At 32.6% G+C, this 14,989-nt stretch overlaps 1 protein-coding gene across 3 annotated transcripts in view; it reads right to left on the bottom strand.

Annotated features, from left to right (window-relative positions):
• The window catches only part of DPP10 (dipeptidyl peptidase like 10), a 712,528-nt gene that overhangs the window by 151,553 nt on the left and 545,986 nt on the right, over positions 1 to 14,989 (bottom strand). For 2 of the 3 annotated variants that reach the window (XM_032146023.2, XM_032146025.2), the window contains exons 6-7: positions 4,468 to 4,520; positions 4,286 to 4,367 (exon numbers count right to left, since the gene is read on the bottom strand). The exons of the other annotated variant lie outside the window; for it this stretch is intronic. In XM_032146023.2, coding sequence (XP_032001914.1) covers positions 4,286 to 4,367; positions 4,468 to 4,520 — 135 coding nt within the window. The remainder of the gene's footprint in view (positions 1 to 4,285; positions 4,368 to 4,467; positions 4,521 to 14,989) is intronic. 3 annotated transcript variants of the gene reach the window in all.

Below are 14,989 nucleotides of genomic sequence, written 5' to 3'. Positions count from 1 at the left end.
ATGAAATGGACCACTGGCCATTTGTAGAAGTATGTCTTTTACTTTTTTAAATTTATGTTTGCATGCACTCAAAAGATAAACTTGATAAATATGAAATTTCTCTTAAGAATTCCCCAAAGGAGTTTGAAAAATGACATTACAGAAAACTGAAGCTTAATTCTCCACAAAACTAGTCACCCTAAAATTCCCTAAGGTGTTTAAATTCATATGAAAACAGATTTTTTAATAATAGTAAAAGTGAACACCTACAAAATACTTACTAGAGGCCAGATACTATTCAAAGTGCTTTAGAACTGTATTTCGTACATTAAACACCAGAATAGCACTATTGATAAAGCACTACCATTTTAAAGATGGAAACAGTAAGGCATATCAAGATTAAATAATGTTCTCAAGATCAACCGCTAGTAAGCAGTAGAACCAGAACGTAATCACCTGCAATATGGCTTCAAACAGGGAACCTATAATTTTTATACATTTTTAGTATTTTCATAATTTTCTTAAATATGTTAAAAAATAAGGAATCAATAACAAAGAAAATGCATACAATTAATACTTTTCCTTGAGTGTATCAAAGTGCTATTATTTTGTCATAGGTGTTGGTTTCCCTCAAGTATGAAGAATAAGAGGGTCATTTAAAATACCAAAGTGTAAAAGATTTTCCAAAATACTGTCCATTTTTTTCTAAAATACTGGGCAGTATTTTGTACAAAAGGTAAAGTTGTCTTGGGTTTCTGTGTTCTGGAATTTTGTTTGTTCCAAAGTTGCTTCTAGCCCAATGGACCAGCTCTATTGTTCACAACATCAGAGTGAAACAGGAAGGATGAGAGCGCCTGCCACTTCTTGGTGTCCACTCACCATTGTCCATGAATGTTTCATTGATTACGTGCCTTATCTAGACCAAACCGTGCACATTCATATTTACTATATTCTATGCAAATTTTGCTGCCACTTTTCAGAAATATCATAGTGGGATAGATTACAGAGAGTTCTGTGATGGTAGATTAAATGCATTGTTAATTTATCTAAATATCTACAAGATAAAAGCAAACATAATGTCTATAATCTGTGGTATCTGGACAATTGTATACATTTTTCATTTTAAATCACTAACCTGTTTTCATCATAATGATATACTCAATTATTCAACCATTTAGTGTGGAAAGGACAGTGAATGCAGGGTTGTTTGTAGGATTTCTTTGAATATTTGAGGGTCCAGATTATTTTCCAATGAAATGAAACCTTATTTAGCAACAGTGTATTATTCTGTAGCCTTCCCATGATATGAAATATCTATTATAAGTACCCTATTTCACTAATAAGCTTAAGAAATATACATTCAGATTTATAAAATAGGATATAAATAATAGTAATGTGCACCTTATTATGAAAAATAGTCACGTTTTCCAAAATAATTATCACAATGATATGATGGTGTACATAATTCTATTTATAGATGAGGAAATTGAGGCTTGCAGGAGATTGAAAACTTAACTCAGCCCAACCAGCTGTTGTTAAAACAGCAATTCAAATTTTAAAAAAACCTAGAGGATTCTAAACTACGTTAAAAGAACTAGTTAAAGGATAGAATGAGGGTTGGCCGATCAGAATTATTAAAAGTAAATAAGGTAAATATATTGATTAAGGTATAAAAAATTTGAATTCAATAGAAAGATGTATTTATCATTCTATAACTTCCTCATTTTTCACAACATAGTTCAAATTATATAATGCAAAATTGATAACTAAAGAAAAAAAATCACATATCCACTGTCATTAGTAAGAAAATATAACTCTTAGAAACATAATTATTAAGATTGATCCAGTAGGTACATATAGAACATTGTACCTGTCATATAGAAAATATATAAAATTATCCATCACATAAAAAGCATTTTGAAAAAATCCCAAGCCATAAAGCATGTCTCATCAATTGCAGTCACTAACTAAAGCTAACTAAAAAAAATTGTAAAACTTAACCCAGTAACCATAATAGAATCGATTTTTTTAGTATTCCAGCAAAAGCAAAAAACAAAAAACCCTACCATACCTAGTTACATTCATAGGTTAACTAGTGCAGAAGGATTTTAACGACATAGAAATTATAAAAATTGAAATGGAAAAGAAAAATGTCATTATTAACAAAAAGCATAATAGTCTACACAGAATTATTTGGAATTTATAATTGTGTGTAGCACAGTTGATATATATTAAGTAAATAAATAATTTGAGTACCTTTCTATTTACCAGTAGAAAACATTTTTTAAATAAGAAATGCAAGCACTTAAAAGAGTCACCAAAATGATAAAGTGTAAATTTTTAGATATAAAATTGTAAAATTTGACTGAGATATTAAGTCTTAAATAATGAAATACATATATTAAATGTTTGTAGATAGGAACATTCAGTATCACTAAGATGTTAATTTCCCAAAATAGACGTATAGATTCAAATAATAAATTCAAAATTCTGAAAATGGGCATGTAACATGAAAGACAATTGTGACATTCATATGAAAGGCTAAAAAGTCAAGAAGAGTCAAAGTCAGCATATGAAACTGCCTTGTCAGATAGTAAAGCTTGTTTTAATTAAGACACTGTTGTCTTAGCACATTAATAGATAAACCACCTGGAAGAAGAAAAAAGAGCTGGAAGAAGACTCATGGATATGTAGAGCAGAACACTGTAACACTGCAGATGAATAGTTAAAGAATGAAGTGGTCAACAAAAGGTTTCAGGACAATTGTTGGCGATATAAAACATATATAAAAATGGATAGGGACTTAATAGCATACCAAAAAAAGCAATTTCAGATGGATGGATCAAGAACCTATACATGGAAGGCCCACTTGAAAAATTCTAGAGAAGTATGATTTCATTGTAAAGATTTCATCAATAACAAAAAGTACAAATAACGTATCTGATAAATCAGACTACATTTATTAAAAAAATGTTTGTAGAAATGGATCCATTAAGAGAGTGAGAAGTAAATCCAAAAACTGGATGAAGATAGACCAAACAATGTATTAATATCCAGAACATATAACCGGTTCCTTTTAACTAAAAAAAAGAATAAAAAATGTGAATGGAAAAATAGATGAATAGATATTTCACATACGAGAAAATACAAATTGCCCGTAACCATATGAAAAGTTGCTCTAGCTTATTAGAATTTCAAGGAAATACTAAATGTTAATAAAACTATAACGAAATACCATTTTGTATCATCATTTGGGTAATTATTTAAAAGTCTGGAAAAATAGGTGTTGGCAAGCATATGGAACAAAGGGAACGCTCTCATTGTTGCTGGTAGGTGTAAACATGCTTAACAAATAACCTAGAAATTAGTTTGGTGATGCTCAGTACATCTGAGCATGCACAAGATAGTAAGCAATACTACTCCCTGAGCAGTATTCCCTTGAGAAAGGCTTTACATGGTCACCACGAGATATGTACAAGAATATAATATTGCAGGCCGGGCTCACTGGCTCATGTCTGTAATCCCATCACTTTGGGAGGCCTAGGTGGGTGGATCACTTGAGGTCAGGAGTTTGAGATCAGCCTGGCCAACATGGTACAACCCTGTCTCTACTAAAAATATAAAAGTTAGCCAGGCCTGGTAGCATGTGCCTGTAATCCCAGGTACTTGGGAGGCTGAGGCACAAGAATTGCTTCAACCTGGGAGGCAGAGGTTGCAGTGAGCTGAGATCTCACTCCAGCCTGGATGACAGAACAAGACTTTGCCTAAAATAAACACACACACACACACACACACACATACACACATACACATATATAATTGCTCAAACTGCTTTATACATCAATAATTATCTCTTTGAGTTTGTAATAATTTCAAAATAAAAATAAAAGTAAAAATCCTCTCTTAAAAGAATATTAAATAATTCTGTCTAAATTTTTACCCTGAACAAAGCTTTAAGAAAAAATAATCTTTATTTTGAATTTTTCATGAAAACTGACAATATTATGTAATGGAAATTATGCAGTACAAGGTCCTAGTAACCTTGGATCTCTTCTAGGTTTCATTATAAACCAGCAGTTTAATCATATATTACTTAATAAACTTTTGTCTTTATTAACTGATAACATAATACTAGTATCGTTTAATGTATTCTTAAGTTGGAATATTAGATAAAAGATATAAAGGACTTAGGAAAACATAAAATTTTGTAGGACAAGTTTTCCTATGGTTTTTCCAAAGTTTCAGTTAACATCTTCCATAAAACTATGATTGGCAGTGTTCAGTGCATACCAATGCCTGCTCTTACCAGCTGCTGCCCTTGGACACCCCAGGCCGCGTACTGCAAGACGGAGTCCTCTACTTCTGGAGGATTTAACTCCCAAACTTCCCTTGAAAAAATGTGAATATTTTTACATGAACAAACTGATAGCTACACCAACAATTTAGTAACACAATTGCTCATGAAAACCAGAAAGTCAAAGAACTTACCTAGTGTGTATGTTGTAAATCACATATGAAGCAGTATATGAATAATGAAAAATCTGAAATTAAAAAAGAAACATTATTGATCATAGCTTTATCTTAATGTGAATATATGTATATATACTCTTAGTAAAATCCAGGTAATCCCAGAATTGGTGTTAGGCAGAAATGAAAATATAAAATATTCTAGCTCAGAAGTTTATTACCCTCTCTGTGCCTTATGCCTAATTTTTCTTTCTAATATCAATTCCATTGCTTATTTAATCCACTCTATCCTGAGTATAATTGTGATTATATTACTTTCTTGTTCAAAATTTTCACTAATGCCCTATTGCCTGTAAAATAAAGTTCAAATTGCCTCATCTGATGTTAAATAATTTTGTTGTTTTGGCTTTTACATGTTTTTCTAAACTTATCACCCACTGCCTCCCTTTACATAGTCTATACTTCAAATAAGATGGATTCTCCCTATGTGTCCTGAACTTTTTTTGCTTTTCCCCCAAGGACATTCTACCTTAACTGAGGTGAAAATTCTACCCCCTTATAGTAAAGCCCCTGTATGGAGCTCATATTGATTTCTTCTATTGAAATCCATCTCACACAGTTTCCTGCATGACTCTTAGGACACATCTCACTCTGTAGTGAAACTATATAAACATTTTGTGTAAGTCTCCTTTTCCTACTAGAATGTTGTCAGATACAGGTGTCTATTACCTTTGCATCCTCCACATTACCTAGCACAGTGCCATGTTTATATGCATTCAACCGGTATTTCTTGAGTGATGGTTCTGATAGGAAAAAACTAACGCATGTTGAAGTGTTTGTTGGTGAAGTTGAAGTGAGATAACACTCTCCACACCTTCATAGTAATGGTTGAAAATGACATATTAAGCAGATGGCTACAAGTATGTAATATCTAAAAATCCCCGTTTTTTTTTTAAAGACTATATTCCCAAGGACTGAAGAACTCATGACCCATTAAATTTCAAACAAAAGACTGTAGTGCATAATGCAAAAATGCCTCTGTGTTTTGCTTCTTAATAATGAGATGATGAAATAGTGGAATACAGGGGAAATTAGGAAAATTACAAAAGATGGGTTAGGGAAAGAGACAATGAGTATATTTCTGTGAAAATTATTTTTCTCTAAGCTATGCGAATCTAGTGAAGAAAATTGTTCTTTAGCTAGCTATATTGTGATATTATTATTTCCAGGATTTACAGAAATTTTATTGATACTTTCATTTTCCAGTATGCAATTATAAAAGCTTCCTTTATTCTTGTAGTGGATGTACATTGCACAAATATTATAATACTGTCAATTAAAACTCCCTAGAAGTCAAATTGTTATTTCTTCTCACTGGAATAATAGTTTCAATTAAATATGATTGGCCACATATTTGGCAAAGAAGTACTATGTTCTCTCTTTGCAATGAAATTGCAAGCCTTCCACCATTTGTTAGAGTAGTGTGTTTTACAATGAAGCTTTATGCTCCCATTCCTTTTAGAATAACTATTAAATCTGAGATTGCCTTTGTGATAGGGCTGTAGAAGAAAAATAATTTTTCCTGGTGTCTACTTTGACATTTACATTGTGTTCATCTATCTATCTATCTATCCATCCATCCATCCTACAAAGCCAGCAATTTGCCATGTTCAGATAATTAGAACCTAGCCCTTTACTCTGAGTTTAGAACTCTTTCCTCCAAATTCACTATCTTTTTATGCATGTGTGTGTGTTCCCAGCAGATCTCAAATACTTCTTGTTTTTTTAACTTTCAATAAGAAAAATCACATTCCTTGCCTACAACAGAATAAAGAGTATGGGGGAGGGCAAAATCTGGAACAAGGTTCGAAGAAGAAGTTTTCTGTCTCTCTCTCTCTTTCTTAACATGGTGTTGGAGATATTTTAAAGGGATGGAGGGATTTTCAATGAGAATTAGATTTAGCTTTACTGAACATCTGTATTAAGGCATTCTGGTCTAAATTCACCCCGTGTTAACCTGCATCTCTTTCTCTCTCCTTCCTTGGATAGCATTTCTACTCTTTTTTAACATTCCTCATTTTCCTTTATCTTAAATTCCCCTTCCATATGGCTAAGTAGGTCTTATTTCATGATGAGAGGGTAAAATCAAAGTTACTGAAGATTAGGAAGAGTAACAGTTTTTCCTGTAATGATTGGCTGCTGCATAGTGAAAGCCAAACTGAGCATCTGAGAGACCTCTGGGGACAAGCACATTTCATAGCCAAAAATTACCTATTCATCCCATCTCTGCAAAGGATGTTCCACTGCTTATTAGCGTGTGAATTGTTATGGAAAAGGCAGTGGGAGTGGATAGAATTCAGATATACCACATCAAAACTTGATCAAAGCTTATTTCTGGAAGCTGGCCTTAAGATATCCAATCATTCAATCCCATCAAGAAAAGTATTAGGGGAATCAGAAAACATCAAAAGATCATGTAATCCAATCTGGTATCCATCATCTCTATATTATACTGTGAATCCTAAGAAGAGGCTGAGTACTAAGAGTTGACTACTACAAGTGGTATAGACAGCTTTCATTGTTTGCAGTTGTTTTTATCTGTACTCTCAGCATAAACACTGAATTAGCAACTACTGAATCATTGCTCCTAGGAGAAATACAGGATCAGGTTCCTGTGAGCCTCTGGTCACAACATTTTCATGAACCCTTTAACCTATAAACTATTTCATATTTGTTTCTGTTTAAAGACACCTTATTTTAAATGATTCATTAACATTGAACTCATGGCCAACAACACTATAACTCATGCTTGAATGAGGCATATCTAACACATGTGTTTGCTCCATAAGGCACATCACAGAGTTCTTGCACTAAGGAAGACAGGACAACTCTTCATCACTATGCTTGGGGGCAGAAGTGAGTGGTGGGGAGTGATTTTAAACAGGAATATGACCAACAGAAAGCACAAAAATGTGAAAAACATTTCATTAAGTAGACCCTCGAAATGATAATTGTTTACAGTAAAAGAGCTGAAACAGGAAGGCACAGTGTCACCTTGTTCAACCTTAGCTGGGAAAGTAGACAACAAGCAACTCCATTGTTCTGCTATTCTGCATGTGTCTATGAATGACTGTGAAAGACCCAGGAGTAGATCTGCGGGGCACAAATTAACTTTAGCATGTAGTTGAATTTGCATGTATGGAATTTATGGATAATAATCTACCGTATTATTTACATAAACATGGCATGAGATATTATTGGAAGAAAGGAAAAACAGACATATTTTAGTCCTGCCAGAATTTGAACACAAGGAAAGTATAGAAGTTATCCAAATTCTGGCATTCATGCTCTGTAAATGAAAATTAATTACATTCATTTATTTAACAAATTTCTGTTAATATCTTTGATACAGGCACCACAATAACTACTATTTTTAAAAAGATTATCATAATGAACTTTTTTAAAATAAGATAAATAAGAGTGTCAGTTGATAACTTGTATTTACTTTTATATGTTGTCAGTTTATAAATGACTATTGAATACTAATTATGTGCAAGTTCATAAATGAGGTAACTTGCAAAATACAAAGACCAAAATAAATGTAATCTCTGTCCCCACGGAGTTGATGTTCCATTCGGTGCAACAAGGCCAAGAAACATTACACTGGTATGGAATATTCTGTTGTAGGGCATGGTTCAATTAGGACTGCATATTATAAGTTCATAAGCTTTCCAAGAAATGATTAATCTTTTTGGTTTTATGAGCACATCATAGAAGATATAATAGTTGACTTAGTAGAAGTGATTTATATAGTTTAGAAAAATACAGCTAGTGTGTCAAACTTAAGATAGTCCTGCATATATTAATAACTTGAATTTAGCTTTCACTACATACCAGATTCTACATAGTGCTTTACATATATTATATTACTTAATATTTAAATCAACCTCAAGAAGTAAATATTATTCATAATTCATAAAATAAGCTCTGCCAAGTTCAAGTTTAAAACTGAAAGTTTAAGTAGGAAACAGTCACAATCTGAACCGAGATCCGTCTGATCACAATCCACTTTGTGATTTAATCTCTCTGCACAGTACCTTTCAAGGAGCTAGTACATGAAGCACGACTCTAGTTTTGCAAAAGATTCATTTCCAAAAGACCAATTAAGCCACTATTCAAAGATCTATTGATAGAAATATGTATGAATTAATTGATTACCAGAGTTAAGAGAGATTTCATTTTGAAAACATGATCTGATATATCAGATTAAAAATGTAAATTGTCTTTTCCTTTAACTGTTTTTCACAATTTTTTTTTCTTGGAATATCAGTTATTACCTAAGACACCTATGGGGATTCATGTCAAGGAGAGTTACGCTTAAAAGAAAAAAGAGCAGTGTACCCCAGTAATTTATGCTTGAACCAGAGGCTTGTATCTCTGGATACAAAAGCTTTTTCTGCACCGCAGTTAAACAGCCAAATTGATATAAATAGCATTCATTTTCATGGCCTGGAGAATATTTAAAATAGGATTATGGATTTGCCATGGAATCAAACAGTTAGGAAAACTGAATTGTGAGAAAGCAAGCTACTGTGTCAACAGCATTTATAAAAGAATGCCGGTAAGAGGAAAGACAATACAGGCAAAATGGGATTTGTTTCTCTTGGAAGTCAGTAATTACAATGATGCCAAGTTTGTTCTAGGATAATGAGATACCTTTTAAGATGAGTGAGTCGTGACTTTGTCATTTGAAAAGATTTATCCTCTTCACACAGTTAAGAACTAACTAGCTCCTAGCTATGAGCTAGGAGACTGTAGTGTTGTAATATGATTCACACAATGATAAACTACAGCTCTACAGAAATATTTTTAAAACATTGCCCTTTTAACAAAGCTTTGTGAACGTTGAACAAAAAGTATTGATTGAAAGGGAAAATATATATGAGTATTAAAAGTATACTTAATATTTATCAGTATTTTAAACTACTTCAAAATATTTCTTATTTAATGTTCACTATAACCTTAAAAGGATATTATCTATCCTTCAGGTTTGATAACCTGAATGGCATTTAAAATCAATTACTGACAGTAGTACAAGCGATTTTTTATTTATACTGAAATAAGTTTATACACAGCTAGTATAACTAGAATTGGAACTAAGATCTTATAGATTCTAAAATCCATGTCTTTTCTACTACAATAAGAAAGAAAAAAATGCAAGTATGACTTTACTATGATACAACATAGAAGAATCATGTTGCATTCTTCAATTGCACCACCATTTTGTTAAGTAGCAAACAGTAAAATACTTAAGGTGGTGAGACTAAAAGTATGATGATTAAGAAGATAACATTTAGGTGTTTTATTTTTATTTTATGTTTTAAAAATAGACATATTTAGAGCACTTTTAGGTTCACAGTGAAACAGAGTGGAAGTTACAGAGAGTACTCATATACCTCTGCCACCACACATGCACAGCCTGTCCACTATCAACATCCCCTACCACAGTGGTACGCATGTTACAATCAATAAATGTATAAACGTATATCAACATGCCATTGCCACCCAAAGTCCATAATTTACATGAGGGTTTACTCTTGATGTTGTATATTCCATGAGTTTTGATGAGCATATAATGACTTGTCTTCATGATTACTGTATCACACAGAATAGTTTCGTTGCCCCCCAAAATTCTGTGTGTTCCACAAGTTCATCCCTTCTTCCATCTTAATCCCTAGCAAACACTAATTTTTTTACTGTCTCCACAATTTTGCATTTCCCAGAATGCCATATAGTTGGAATCATCCAGTATGCAGACTTTTCAAATTGGCTTTTTTCACTTAGTAATATGCAACATATACATTTCATCCATGTGTTTTCATGCCTTGATAGTTCATCTCTTTTTCAATAAATAATATTGCATAGTCTAGATATGTCACAGTTTATAGGTGTTGTTTTAATTAGCTATATTTATGACAAAATCTACAAAACATAAAAATAAACTTGCTAATTAAAAAGCAAAACAAAACTGACTGTCACAAAACCAATTTGGTCATTCTGTTACAGGGAGCATAATGCTGTCCCCACACAAGATGTATAATAAAGTAATATTTATACTTTTCTTTGGTTTATTTGGGTCTAGTAGGCGTCACAGTGGAAAAGAATTAGATACTGTGTCAGCAATTTTGTAATTTATAGTGTATTCCCTCTGAACTGAAATACAATACTTTCAGAAATACTCTGACTGTAAATGCTGACAACCTAATGAGATGAATGAAGTACACATGTTTTTATTTGATATATTTATTTTACTTTAGACAATGGATGGCTGATGACTCAAATATTAAAAGTATACCAAAAATCACCTGGACAAGATTTTTTAATTGCATGTAGGGCTATTCTGCCTAGGATATAATTCAACTGGCCTATGTATTAATAGCAGCTAATACCAGAAGATTATACTTTATTACCCCGAAGGAGATCTTTGAGCAAGCACAATAAATCATTTCCTGATATATTCCCTGTTATATAAACAAGCTTATTATATTACAGAAAAACCTTCTTTAAATTGCTCTTAGAATTGCTCTTAGAGTTCCTGAGACGTTTTCTATAGTGCAAAATTCCTTTTCAAAGATGTTCCATTTTTCAATAATTGATATTTAACATGTAACTTTCACCATACTATACTCTTGAGTAAACTAACAGCCTCATTGACAATGCCACTGTTTATAATATAATATTTTCATGGACCAGACCTCTCCTCATTAATTAATGCAAATAAGCAACTTCCATATCAGTTGGCATTAAACTATTTTCTACTTATCATCATTTGAAAATATCTGGTTTGATAACCTGAATGGCATTTAAAATCAATTACTGACAGTAGTACAAGCGATTTTTTATTTATAGCGAAATAAGTTTAAACATTGTCTCACTAGCTATAAACTAGTTTTCTCTCTAGCATATCCATGCAGAAATAAATATATTGCAATAGGACAGAGAGCCAAACTCCCAACCTAGCTTCCATTTAGTGCTGGAACTAGAACGGTAAGGATGAAAATTATTGTTTCAACACACAGGAAATTACAAGCCCTTGTTAACTGAATAAACCATGACTTAGAAAAGTGGTCATTTCATTTCCAAGCAGCTTTGGAGAAAAGGGTGTCTTCATTTCAATAGGATCAAATCTTAGCTTGTGTTTTCCTTAGCAGGTTACAAGAAAAAAGAAAAAGAAAGAAAGAGAAAGAGAAAGAGAAAGAAGAAAAGAAAAGAAAGAAAGAAAGAAATAAAGAAAGAAAGAAAGAAAGAAAGAAAGAAGAGAGAGAAAGAGAAAGGAAGAAAGGAAGGAAGGAAAGGAAGGGAAGGAAGGAAGGAAGGAAGGAAGGAAGGAAGGAAGGAAGGCAGGCAGGCAGGCAGGCAAGCAGGCAGGCAGGAAGGAAGGAAAAGAAAGAAAGGGGAAAAAAACACAATTTACTCATCAAGGGAATAGAGAACATAATATATATCCAAATGTTTTATTACGAGAATTAAAGGACAAAAATATATGGACATTTTTTGGTTATTACCTGAGGCTAAGCCCAAGAGATTACAACCAGAAAAGCTCAAATCTATTTCAGTTGCAACTTGTTAACTTATTCCATAAAAGTTTTACTACCAAGCAGAGATAGAAAATCCTTAAAATGATTTGTATTGATTTTGTATTTGTAACTTTGCATAACACTATACCCTCATACATAATTAACATACCTGTGTTAAATGATTTTTTAAATATTAGAAAAATGGTAATAAATAAAAATTTCAAGAAAGTATAATAATATATATATTTATCTATTAATAGCCATTTAGATTGTTCATATTTTCCATATACCACAGAAAACTCTAAAATTATTTTTATTACATATTTTGCATATGCTTAGGATATATTCTCAAAAGTAAAATATGTAGATCAGAAGATATGCACATTTTATATTTTGATTCCTATTACCAGTCATTTTTTGCTAAGGCTAAAAACAATTTGTAGTCCTACATGCTACACAAGCATCTCTCTCTTTGTTCAATGTCACAATAAAATCATGTTACCATTGAGGTAATTTAAATTGTTTCAAGGATAAACAATGACAATGACAGCAATAACAACAACAAATCATTTAGACTTGTAGTTTGATTATGATTGAGCTTGAATATCCTGCCATAAGCTTTAATCACTTGTATTTCTTCATTCATAACTTTTATATCAGTGTCTTTTTCCTGTTTGTTCTTGGGAATTCATTTATCTTTTTCTTATTGATTTCTAAAAGCTTTTTTCATATGACAGATTATAACTTTGTTTTTATGTATGCAGTAAACATTTTACCCTATTTAGCATCTGTGTTTTCATTTTGTGTGTTTTCCATAGATAATTTTTAAATCTTTATATGTTTATTCTAAAAGTTATTTCCTTTGTGGTCTCATACTTAAGTAGCACGCCAAAAGTAGCTTAACTAGCTTAACATTGTAAGTTCTCACACACTTTTTTCTTCTAGCACTTTTAAAATTTATGATCTCTTCAATAAAGCAATAATTATTTTTATTTACGGTGTGAGGTATACATCCAGTTTTGTTTTTTATTCCCCAAGTAACCAGAAAGTTGCTCAATGCAATTTGTTCTGTAATTTGTCATTTTTCTTTATTTGAATGTTATACTTATATTCTACACATAGTTTGTCTTTTACTGGTCTATTATGGACTTATTTGTTTGCCTTTTCCTTACAAGGATTATATTGCACCTTTAAAACACATTTAATTGCAAAGAATATTAATACATTTTCATATTTTGGTGACATATACACACTCTAAATATTGACTACTTAAACACATCGTATTCTTATTAAAATCTAGTTAAACTGAGAAGCATACTAAATATTGAATAAAATTTTATTTAAAAATGTTTTAAAACTTTTTATTAGAATCTTTAAAATATTCTTGTCATTTAGAAAATTTTAAAATTTTTGATTGACATATAAAATTGTACATATTTTTGGAATACAATGTGATATTTTTATACATGTGTATAATATGTAATGATTAAATCTGTGTAATTAGCATACTCATCACCTAAAATATTTATTATTTCTTTATGTTGTGACCATTCAAAATCCTCTCTTTAGGATTTTTGAAAGTATATATTAAATTATTGTTAACTATAGTTGCCCAAGGTGGTATAGAATTCTAGGACTCCTTCTTTTTTCTAGCTATAATTTTATATCCTTCACCAAACCTCTTTCTATCTTCTCTTACTCCTACCTTTTCAAGCCTCTAATAACCACAGTTCTTCTCTTTACTTCTGTGAGCTAAATGTTTTTTGTTCCCACATACAAGTGTTACACATGGTATTTATCTTTTTGTGCCTAACTTATTTCACTTAATATAATGTCTTCCAGGTTTATCCATGTTGATGCAAATAACAGAATTTTATTATTTTTTAATGGCTGCATATTATTCCCTTGTGTATTTATACCACAATTTTTTAACTAATTCAGCTGGTGATGGACACTTACATTGATTCCATACTGTTCATTCTCACACTTCTATGAAGAAATATCTGAGACTTGGTAATTTACAAAGAAAAGAGGTTTAATTGACTCACAGTTCCAAATGGCTGGGAAGGCCTCAGGAAACTTACAAACATGGTGGAAAGGGAAGCAAAATTGTGATTCACAAGTCAGAAAGAGAGAAGAGTGCTGAGCAAAGCGGGGAAAGACCCCTATAAAACCATCAGATCTCCTGAGAACTCACTATCATGAGAACAGCATGAAAGTAACTGCTGCCATGATTCAATTACCTCCCATCAGGTCCCTCCTATGACATGTAGGGATTATGGGAACTACAATTCAAGACAAGATTTGGGTGGGGGACACAGCCAAATCATATCATTCCACCCATGCACCCCCAAAATCTCATGTCCTCACATTTAAAACACAGTCATGCCTTTCCAACAGTCCTCCAAAGTCTTAACTCATTCCAGCATTAACTCAAAATTCTACAGTCCAAAGTCTCATCTGAGACAAGGCAAGTCCCTTCTGCCTATAAGCCTGTAAAATCAAAAGCAATTAGTTACTTCCTAGATACAATGGGAGTATAGGAACTGGGTAAATACAACTATTCCAAATGGGAGAAACTGGCCAGAACAAAGGGGCTCCAGGCCCCATGCAAGTCCAAAATCCAAGAAGGCATTCATTAAACCTTAAAGTTCCAAAATGATCTGTTTTGACTCCATGGCCCACATCCAGGGCATGCTGATGCAAGAGGTGGACTCCCACAACCTTGGGCAGTTCCACCCACTGTGGCTTTATAGAGTAGAGCCCCCAGTCAGATGCTTTCATGGGCTGGTGTTGAGTGCCTGCAGCTTTTCCAGGTGCATGGTGCAAGCTGTCCGTGGATGTAACATTCTGGGGTCTGGAGGACAGTGGCCCTCTTCTCACAGCTCCACTGGGCAATGCCCTAGTGGTGACTCTGTGTAGGGCTCCAACCCCACATTTTCCTTCTGAATTGCCCTAGTAGAGGT

The sequence above is a fragment of the Hylobates moloch genome, unplaced genomic scaffold (assembly GCF_009828535.3).
Source record: "Hylobates moloch isolate HMO894 unplaced genomic scaffold, HMol_V3 SCAFFOLD_24, whole genome shotgun sequence".
NCBI classification, from domain to species: Eukaryota; Metazoa; Chordata; class Mammalia; order Primates; family Hylobatidae; genus Hylobates; species Hylobates moloch.
This window is presented reverse-complemented; position numbering and strand designations above follow the sequence as displayed.